At 53.7% G+C, this 10,113-nt stretch overlaps 1 protein-coding gene across 1 annotated transcript; it reads left to right on the forward strand.

Annotated features, from left to right (window-relative positions):
* Window positions 1-2,643: 2,643 nt before the first annotated feature.
* Window positions 2,644-7,384, forward strand: LOC122225139 (DNA dC->dU-editing enzyme APOBEC-3Ca-like). Its single transcript, XM_042947837.1, has 4 exons — window positions 2,644-2,824; window positions 4,115-4,268; window positions 6,531-6,810; window positions 7,039-7,384. Exons 1-4 carry the CDS (start codon window positions 2,799-2,801, stop codon window positions 7,152-7,154), a joined length of 576 nt encoding a protein of 191 aa, XP_042803771.1. The 5' UTR covers window positions 2,644-2,798; the 3' UTR covers window positions 7,155-7,384.
* Window positions 7,385-10,113: the final 2,729 nt, after the last annotated feature.

The following is a 10,113-nucleotide window of genomic DNA, read 5'->3' on the forward strand; positions in this document are numbered from 1 at the left end:
AAGAGCTGTGGGGATTGCAAAAAAACACAAAAAACAGAAACTATGAGAAACAGCAAGCAAATTCTCAGTAAGGTTGGTAGATCCAACTTCAGTTTAGGAATATTAATAGTGTTCCCAGACACTAGCAACAAACAAAAGTGTAGATAAAGGTAAAGGTAGATAAAGGTTACAATATCTCCCAAAGAGTTTACTAGAAGTGAACCTAACAAAATGTGTGAGACCTTTATTTTAAAAAGTACAAGATTCGGGGCGCCTGGGTGGCGCAGTCGGTTAAGCGTCCGAGTTCAGCCAGGTCACGATCTCGCGGTCCGTGAGTTCGAGCCCCGCGTCAGGCTCTGGGCTGATGGCTCGGAGCCTGGAGCCTGTTTCTGATTCTGTGTCTCCCTCTCTCTCTGCCCCTCCCCCGTTCATGCTCTGTCTCTCTCTGTCCCAAAAATAAATAAAAAACGTTGAAAAAAAAAATTTAAAAAGTACAAGATTCATTGAAAACATAAAAAGAAGAACTATATAAATTGAAGCATGTACCATGTTCATGGATAGAGACCTTCGGTGCCACAAAGATGTCTATGCTTCCCAAAATTAACCTGCACGTTGATAGCAGGATTTGTCATGGAACCTGAAAATTTGTCCATAAATTCATGTTGATCTATAAAGAGCCAGTACAATTTCAAACAATTTGAGGTTTGTTCATGTGTCCCGTTTCTTTTTTAATTTACTCAGGTTAAATTCACATAACACAAAAAGAGGCTGGACAGGTGGGCACAACACTGAACTTGTCACTGGATTTCCTGTTTCTTTGCTCCATGGACTCTGGCTGTTCAGCGGGACCCTGCCCACCACAAGGGCCCTTAACTGAGCCAACCCTCAGAGCTGAACCTGACCTGGAGCCTGGGTCACGCAACCGGTGACAAGGGACAGGGATCGAGGGGTTCACCGGCGGTAGATCAAAACAGACACTCTGGCCCTTCCTTGTTTCTTGAAACCAGGAGCCCTCTATATCATCCCTGCCCCTCTTGCCCGTCCTTCCAGAGACCTGCCTTTCAGTTCCACTTTCCCTGACTCACGCAGGCACCAGTGTTCCTGAGAAGGGCCTGGGGCTCTCTGAGGGAGCACTTGAAACGCTGGGAACCAGAGATTGGTTGGAAATGCAGAGAGACACTCAGGGTGAGAGTGGGGAGAGGGCCATGAGCGGCCAAATTCTTCATGGGGTCCTCAGAGAGCTGCATGTTGATTTCACCTCCGTTCACTTGGGCAGAGCAAAGGTGAGACAGCGCCCAAGGGGAACTACCTCCATGATGGCATGGAAATGCCACCTGTCAAGACTGGGCCTTGTGATAAAGGGTAAAGAAGCACCCAAGGGAACTTGCCCAGCCAAAGAGCTCAGGTGGGTGAGGTAGAAGGAGGGACCCACTGCCTATCGCTCCTTTGTCACTATTGCCCCCAGGGCACAGTGTGAGGACTCCCCACAGCCTCCACCTGAGACACCAGCATCCACTATGAACCTACTTCCCAGCCAATACACCTTTGCTTCTTTTATTCCCACCAGGAAATCTCCATCCTGCTAAGGGCAGCAATGGCCCAGCTACCATCACTAACATTCTGGGCCTCCCGTGAGGAAGTGGTGAGCACGAACTCGATCCTCCAACCTCCAGAAAGGCAGCACCAGGGCCTAGAGACTCAGCTCTGAGTGTAAGGCATAACTCACCCCTCATGTGGCAGTGTGATGACACATCAGCCATCCTGTCCCTGAGTCATCGAAAGGAATCCTGTCAGTCACAACTGTCCTGGGTTGAAAGACTGTATCCTCCAGATTCATATGTTGAAGCCCTAAACTCCTGTGGGATGGTGTTAAAAGTAGGATCTTTGGGGTGATTCGGTTTAGATGTTATCATGAGGGTGGGGCCCGTGAGGAGATTAGTGTCCTTCTTCTTTTCTTTTTTTTAAATGTTTATTTATTTGAGAGAGAGAGAGAGACAGAGCAGAGCGTGAGCAGGGGAGGGGCAGAGAGAGAGGGAGACACAGAATCCCAGGCAGGCTCCAGGCTCCGAGCTGTCAGCACAGAGTCCGACGCGGGGCTCGAACTCACAACAATGAGATCATGACCTGAGCCAAAGTCCGATGCTTAACTGACAGAGCCACCCAGGCGCCCCAGGTGTCCTTCTAAGAAGAGAAGAGAAACCTAAGCTGTCCCTCCTTCTCCCTCTCCCTCCCTCCCTCTCTCTCTCCCTCTCCACCTGTCTCTGCCCTCAATCTGCCACATGAAGGCTGAGGGGATTTATGCAGAGGACCAACCACAGAATTAGGAACCCAAAGCCCATCTGTGCCTTTACTACTGTGGAGTCAAGAGAGAACACAGGAGTTCTGACATAAAGTACACACCACATCCTTACCTCCATTCTTTCAACAGGCTTGTGGAGAGCAACACCTGGGCCCAGATGTGGGGACATGGGAACGCAGAGGTGACTCAGAGAGGGCTCACCCTGAGTCCTCAGAGAGGCCGCCCCTCCCCAGGAGCCGGCTTCTGTCTTGCACTCTCCACCCAATCTGTTCCAACCCCCTCCGGTGTCCTCCTTCCTCTTTCCCTTTGCAATAACTCTGCCCAATGGGGCTGGTCTCCTTCTGAGGGAGGCTGTGCCCAGGGGAGAGGCTTCAGAGGAAAGGCGAGTCTGACCCGAGGCAGTGCAACCACCTGAGGGCTCCCCTGAGAACAAAGCAGGAAGGAGGTGGGGCTTCTGAAGAGGCAGCCTGGGAGGTCACTGTCACACTGGGGCTTTCCCAAACCAAGGCTGGAGAGAGGAATGGAGCCCTGGCGCCCCAGCCCAAGGTACCCCTGCTCTCTGCTCGCTCTGTCCTGCTGGGCCCCCTTCTGCAGCCCCTCCTTCTGGTGGCCCTGTAGCGCCAAACTCTGGGAACCAGAGATTGGTTGGAAATGCAGGTCTCTGTCCTTGGCCTCCTCCTCCCCGGGATCCCCCTTCCCTTCTCTCCTTCTCTGGGCTCCTTCTCTGCAGGACCCACTCCCAACTGGATCCTCACCCTGTTCCCGGGATGCTCCCGTGATTGCTTCTGAACGCACCCCTCCTGCCTCCCCCACCCAGCCCTGTGCCCCCCCAGGCCAGTCTCTTGGTCTGAAAGTCTGTTGGGCATGTCTGGCCCTGCCTGTGCCGGGTGATGCCCACTTTCAGAGGCTTCCGGAAGTTCCTGTGCTCTGTTAAACGCTTTGAATCTAACCACAGGGTGGTCAAAGCAGTTGGTGGATTTCCTTTCAAGCACTTGAATCGATTTTCTCTCATATTTATGATGTGGTTTGAAGTGTAGGGGTTCGGGACCCCCCAAGGAAGAATTCTTAAAACATCTCTGGTGCAAAAAAAAAAAGGTGGTTTTATTAAAGCACGGGGACAGGACTCGTGGGCAGGAAGAGCTGCACTTGGGTTGCTAAGAGTGAATGATAAGGGAGTTAGGGACAACGTAAGACTCTAAGGCATTTTGGAAACAAGGTTTTCAGGATCTTGAGGGGCTAGCTGCTGTTAGGACAAGGTCATTTATTACTGTTCAGTAAAAACAAAGTCAGGAGGGGTGCCTGGGTGGTTCAGTCGGTTAAGCATCCGACTTCGGCTCAGGTCATGATCTGGTAGTTCTTGGGTTCCAGCCCCACATCGGGCTCTGTGCTGGCGGCTCGGAGCCTGGAGCCTGCTTCAGATTCTGTGTCTCCTGCTCTCTCTGCCCCTCTCCCACTCACATTCCGTCTCTCAAAAATAATTAAATTTTAAAAATTAAAAAAAAAAGAATTGAACTGAAGTCTTCACAGAGCTGTTCTTTTGGGATAGAGAAGTTTCTCTTTCTCTTTGTTATTTTTCTAATGGGTTGGGGGTAGGGCGGGCAGGAAAACATGAGTGCGTGTGCTACTGGAAGGAGCAGGGCCCAGGGGGCCCTAGAGGTGGGGTCCCTGTCCCTACTGTCCCTGGAGGCACGTCCCCCTTCCAGCCTGGAAAAGCAGCAGCACTGCGTAGGGCCCAGGAGGGCTGGAGGGAGCCACCGTGCCCAGGGCAGGCCACCCACCAGGGACAACTCCAGAGGGCACTTTCTGCATTTTCTGTTTTCTCTCCTTTACCCCCAGAAACCCAATGCACAGGATAGATCCTAAGACCTTCCATTTCCAGTTTCCAAACCTGCGCTACGCTTCTGGGCGGAGACTCTGTTATCTCTGCTTCCAAGTGGAGAGAGACTACTTCTATTATAATGACAGCGACTGGGGAGTTTTTCGGAACAAGGTACGCACCCCCCCCCCTCCCCGGACCCTATCAGGCAGGAGCAGAGTCAGGGGGCAGTGAGGAGAAGAATGTTATAAGTAAGATGCCAGATGGGGGTTCTTAGTGGTGGATGCTCCTTCCCACGACGTTGTCCTAAGTCATGGACCCAATGAGCTCCCTGCTTGACCCTCTGGGAACCTGATACAGGATGGCATTTGACCCATCCGATGAGCCTCGTTCAGAGAGTCTGCTGGCATTCCGGCCATCTTCAAATCTTGTCCTGGACCTTGGCCTCTGGCAGTCTTGGATGAAAGAGCATCTTTCGAAAGTCAGGGCCTGTTGGACACCATTGCCTTCTCTGCCCTGGTAATGGCTCCGTTGGTAGAGCCGTCCCCTGGCCACACGGCTGACTCCTCCGTTCTCAGGCCCTCTGATCTCTCAGAGGACAGCCCACACCCCTCGTCCTGCCTACCCCTGGCCTGCTCCCAGCCACAGCCTAGATGTCCCTGGAAGGAGGTCATGGCACCAGTGACCAGCATCAGCAGTTGCTACAGCCAAGCCACCACCCTGCAGCCCTGTCCCCTAACCACTGCCACTCCTGAGACAGGTCCCACCATACCCCTGCCCTCTCCCCTCCCCTGATACTGCAGACTTTGCAGAGCCTGTTTCCAGGAGAGAACCATGATGGGCTGGGTCGGGGGTATGCTTCAGCAGTACTAACAGGTGAAAGGTCGTTTCACCGGTTCTAGTACCCGGTGTTCAAAGAGCTGAAGGCAATTTATGAAATTAGTATTGATAATGTATTAGGCAATATATCTAAGAGATTCTTTCAAATTGTAATGAATATAAAAGTTCTTCATGAGGTCATTTACTTTCTTCTTTTTTACTATGTTGTTGGAACGGGATGTGTATTTACCCTTGCTCCCCCCCCCCCTCAGTTCACACCAGCCAGGTAAAGTGGTCTGAAGATGTGTGTGGCTAGTGGTTCCCCTGTTGGGCAGCATGGCTGCCGAGGTGCCATCACCCAGGAAGCCAGCCTAGACCCCAAAGGACATGGTTCAGGGCAGGATGGATGGATGGATGGATGGTTGGATGGATGGAAGGATGGATGGTTGGATAGTTGGATGGATGGATGGATGGATGGATGGATGGTTGGATGTATGGATGGTTGGATGGATGGATGGATGGATGGATGGATGACTAGATGGATGGATGGAAGGATGGATGGATAGATGGTTGGTTCAATGGATGGATGGATGGTTGGATGGATGGATGGATGGATGGATGGATGGATGGATAGATGGTTGGTTGAATGAATGGATGGATGGTTGGATGGTTGGATGGATGGATGGATAGATCGATGGTTGGATGGTTGGTTGAATGGATGGATGGAAGGATGGATGGTTGGATGGTTGGATGGATCGATGGATTGATGGTTGGTTGGTTGGATGGTTGGATGGATGGATGGATGGATGGATCGATGGATGGATGGTTGGATGGTTGGATGGATCGATGGATGGATGGATGGATGGTTGGATGGTTGGATGGTTGGATGGATGGACGGATGGTTGGATGATTGGATGGTTGGATGGATGGATGGATGGATGGATGGTTGGATGATTGGATGGATGGACGGAGGGATGGATGGACAGATAGTTAGACTGATGGACAAATGGATGGATGGACGGTTGGACTGATGGACAGATGGATGAATGGATGGTTGGACAGATGGACAGATGGTTAGATGGTTGGATGGATGGACAGATGGTTGGATTGTTGGATGGATGGTTGGATGGATAGCTGGATGGCTGGGCGGTTGGATGGACAGATGGACGGATGGACGGATGGACAGATGGACGGATGGATGGATGGATGTTTGGACTGATGGACGGATGGTTGGATGGTTGGATGGATGGATGGATGCATGGTTGGATGGACAGATGGACAGATGGATGGATGGATGGATGGATGGATGGATGGATGGATGGTTGCATAGATGGTTGGATGGTTGGATGGATGGATTGATGGATGGATGGTTGGATGGAGGGATAGATGGATGGAAGGAGAATAGATGTTAGAATTGATGCATGGTGGATAACTATGGGAAGGAATGACTCAGTAAAAAAAGACAGGGCAGGGAGAGATGGAAAGGAGTGATAAATCAATGAACGACATACCCCTGAGACTCCTGCCCCTTTACCCTTCCTTCCACGGCACCCAGTCCTGCCACACTGTCTGCTCTGTCAGCCAAGAGTGTCCCCTTCTCTTCTCTACTTCTCCCAGGTCCATCCCCGGGCTCGATGCCATGCAGAACAGAGCTTCCTCTTTTGGTTCCGTGACCAGTATCCATGCCGTGATGAATATTACAATGTCACCTGGTTCTTATCCTGGAGCCCCTGCCCCACCTGTGCAGAGGAGGTGGTCGAGTTCCTGGAGGAGTACAGGAACTTGACGCTGAGCATCTTCACCTCCCGCCTCTACTACTTCTGGCACCCAAATTACCAGCAGGGGCTTCGCAAGCTATGGGACGCAGGGGTCCAGCTGGACATCATGTCCTGTGATGGTGAGAGCAGAGGGGAGCTGGGGACCCAGACTGTGGGAGAGAGTAGTACCGAGACAGGGGTGGGGGAGGATCTAGAATGTCCCCAGGGCGAGTGAGTGGGAGGAAACTGAGGCAAGACTGGTGGCACTTGGCAGGGAAGAGACTAGGCCCTGAGGAGGGGGGCACAAAGGGTCAGAGGGCAAGACCTCCCAGGGCCCACATGACTGCTCTCTTCCCTCTTTATCTCAGAGTTTGAATACTGTTGGGACAACTTTGTGTACCACAAGGGAAAGCGCTTCCAGAAATGGAATCTGTTAAAAGATTATGGTTTCCTGGCTGCAGAGCTTCAGGAAATCCTTAGGTAAGTGCATGCTCAGCCTCCTGTGCCGCTGCTGTTCTTTGAGTCTCCCACCACCGCACCTCCCTCCCCAGCGCCTCAGGTCTCCACCCCCTCTGCCCCACCCCTGCTTCCTCCTGCGCATCCTCCCTCCTCCCTCAAGGCCTCCTTCTCCCCCATGAGGGAGCCCCCAGCCTGGTTCCTCCCATCTCACCACATTCACCTTCTTGTTAATAAACTGAATGCAAATGAGCTTGAGTATGTCTAGCTGTGAAAATTGGAAGATGTGAGTAACATCCTTACCGGGGATGTGACTTATCAGAGAACCAGGGTCCTTGAGGACAGTGACCGCATTCCTCTGCTAGGGCTTCCAGAACAAAACCCCACAGACTGAGGGACCTCACGGCAGGTGTTTGTTTCCTCACAGCGTGGACACTGGAAGCCCGAGATCAAGGTGTCCCTGGGTCAGGCTCCTCCTAGGGCCTCTCTCCTTGGCCAGCAGAGGGCCACCTTCTTGCTCCGCCCTCCCATGGTCTGTCCTCTGTGCTCACTGTGGGGAGCCCCTGGTGCCCCTCTGTGTGTCCCAGTTTCCCCTTCTCATAACAACATCAGGCAGATTGGATCAGGCCCATCCTAAGGGCCTCCTTTTAACAACCATCTCTTTAAAGCCTGTGCCTCAAATGTAGTCACATTCTGAGGCACCAGGGGTTGGGACTTTAGCACTTGGATTTGGGGGACACACGGTTCAGCCTCTTGGAGCTAAGAGGGTGGGAAAAAGCAGGATCCTTGTTCTGTGTACCTGTCTCCTGGGTTCTGCCTGACCTGCCACCTCCCCGCCCCGTCTCACCTGCTTCCATTCCAGCCCTTGCTGCCCTGGACCCCCCACCGCCTGTCACCGGGTCACTGCCACACTCATCCTGGCTCCCTTGTCCCTTCTCCCCTTTCCCACATGGCTGCCAGAGGGAAAGTTCTGGACAGGTTGCAGCCTGGGGATGAGGACAGAGAGTGAGCAAGAAATTAGTTATTAAGTAAACTTTTAAATAAGTGTGTTTTATTTTTTTTAACATAGGATTGGGAATGGGAGGACTTTTCCATAAAGCAGAATAAAAAGTGGTAGGTGGCTGAGAGTCAAGCTGGGGACACAGGGAAACAAGCAGAAGCATTAGAGACAATAAAGCAGAAACAGAAACAGAAACAGAAACAGAGGGAACACCTGGTCCTTCGACCGCCGAGCTGACTACCGCGTGAACTTTGGAAAGTCAGTGGCGGTGCCCCACGGGGTGGTCTGGACCAGGGCACGGTGAAAAGGAGAAGAGATCAGCCTGAGATGCTGGGATTCTGGGCAGACAAAAGCCAGGAAGGAAGAGCAGAAGGGCAGGTGTGCGGTTGGTCACATCCAGAAAATCACTGTGGAGAGCGTCTTGGGTCCCACACGGACCCGTTGTTTCTTCCTCTGACCTTGGCCCATTAGGTGTGCATAGCGGTGGCCCCCGACACCTGTCTCTTCACTCCCCTCCCTGTCTGCACTGCTGCCTGGGGCGGAGGGCACGGTGCAGAAGAGTTCTGGCTGTTCAGTCAGTCTGTCCCGCTGCTCTCCCTGTCCACCCGTCCTCCAAGCTGGGAGGCACCGAGGGGCACACCCGGGGACCACACGCCTCTCCCCTGTCCCGGTCATGCAAACGGGCCCCCGTGGCCAGCTCACAATATCTGCTCCCTCTGGAGAAAAGAACAAGGCAGGAGGCCCATCTTAGAGATCCGCAGGGGCCTCCGGGAGGTCTCCTCCAAGAGTCACTGTCGTGCTCTGGCACACCCCCCTTCTCTGCCCATCTCCGAGGGCTAGCGGGGGTTCTCCAGGCCAGAGCTGCAGGAGTGCTGTCACGAGGGAAAGGCGAGAAGGGCTTTGAGCCTTGCTGCCCACGCTTAGTGCTTCTCGGGCCAGAGGCCGCGTAGCTGTCAACTTGAGCCACACCTGAGTGTGCACATCCGATCACTCTCTTGGAAGGGCCCGGCTCATTCTGGAATCTTCCATTGGCTGGAAACTCTGGACACTGAAACAGATGGGAGGGGATGCCATTCCCTCCAACTCTTGCCCACGCTCTTGTTACCCTCCCCCGTTGGGGCCATCCCAGGGCCGGTGGGCAGAATGAGGTGGTGTGGGGGCACCAGCCGGAAGAAGCTCTTTGGGGACTCTCATGCGCGTGCGGTCTGGCCTGGGGTGACAGGTGTCTGCTCCAAGGCCTCCTCTTCCTGTCTAGGAGTCAACTTTCCCGGTTGCTCTTTGTTTCTCCATCTGGGGTCCTGGTGGACACGTGACGAGGCAAGCACACAGCTCGCAGGATGCCCGCTTCAAGCCCAGATCCCTGATCCCTGACCTGGGAGGCCTTGTAGAGGCAGCAAGGGCCCTCCCCTTGTGCCCCCACCCACTCCTGTCCATGGAATAATGAGGAAGCAGGAGGAGCCAGGCCAGGCCCCCTGGAAGGCATTCCAGCTCGGCCATTGCTTTGCTGAGTGGCTCCAGAGAGTACCTTAGCCTCTCTGTGCTGGGACCTCATCTAAGATGGGAGGGCAGTGATCGGCCCCTCCCAAAGCTCTTGGGGGCTGTGGTAGAGGATGCGCTCAACACACCTGCCTTCTCCTGGAATGCGGATGAAGATCTGCAGGGCTGAGCCCTGGCCCTCCCTTTCCAGACACCCAGCGTCCTGCTGGGGGACTGAATGGCTCCTAAGGGTCACACAGTGGTGGACAGGAGAGGGCTCATCCCACTCAGAGAGCCCGCCCCTCCCCAGCCACCGGCTTCTGTCCTGCTCTCCCCAGCCAGTGTCTGTCCCAACCCCCTCTGGCAAAGTACTTTCTCTTTCCCTTTTCCATAACCTGGGTCCTGCTGCCCAATGGGGCCCATCTCCTTCTGAGGGAGGCTGTGCCCAGGGCGGGGGGAAGGCCTTGGGAGAGGTGGCTCTGAGCCTGAGGAAGTGCAACCATCTGAGGGC

The sequence above is a fragment of the Panthera leo genome, chromosome B4, assembly GCF_018350215.1.
Source record: "Panthera leo isolate Ple1 chromosome B4, P.leo_Ple1_pat1.1, whole genome shotgun sequence".
Taxonomy (NCBI): Eukaryota; Metazoa; Chordata; class Mammalia; order Carnivora; family Felidae; genus Panthera; species Panthera leo.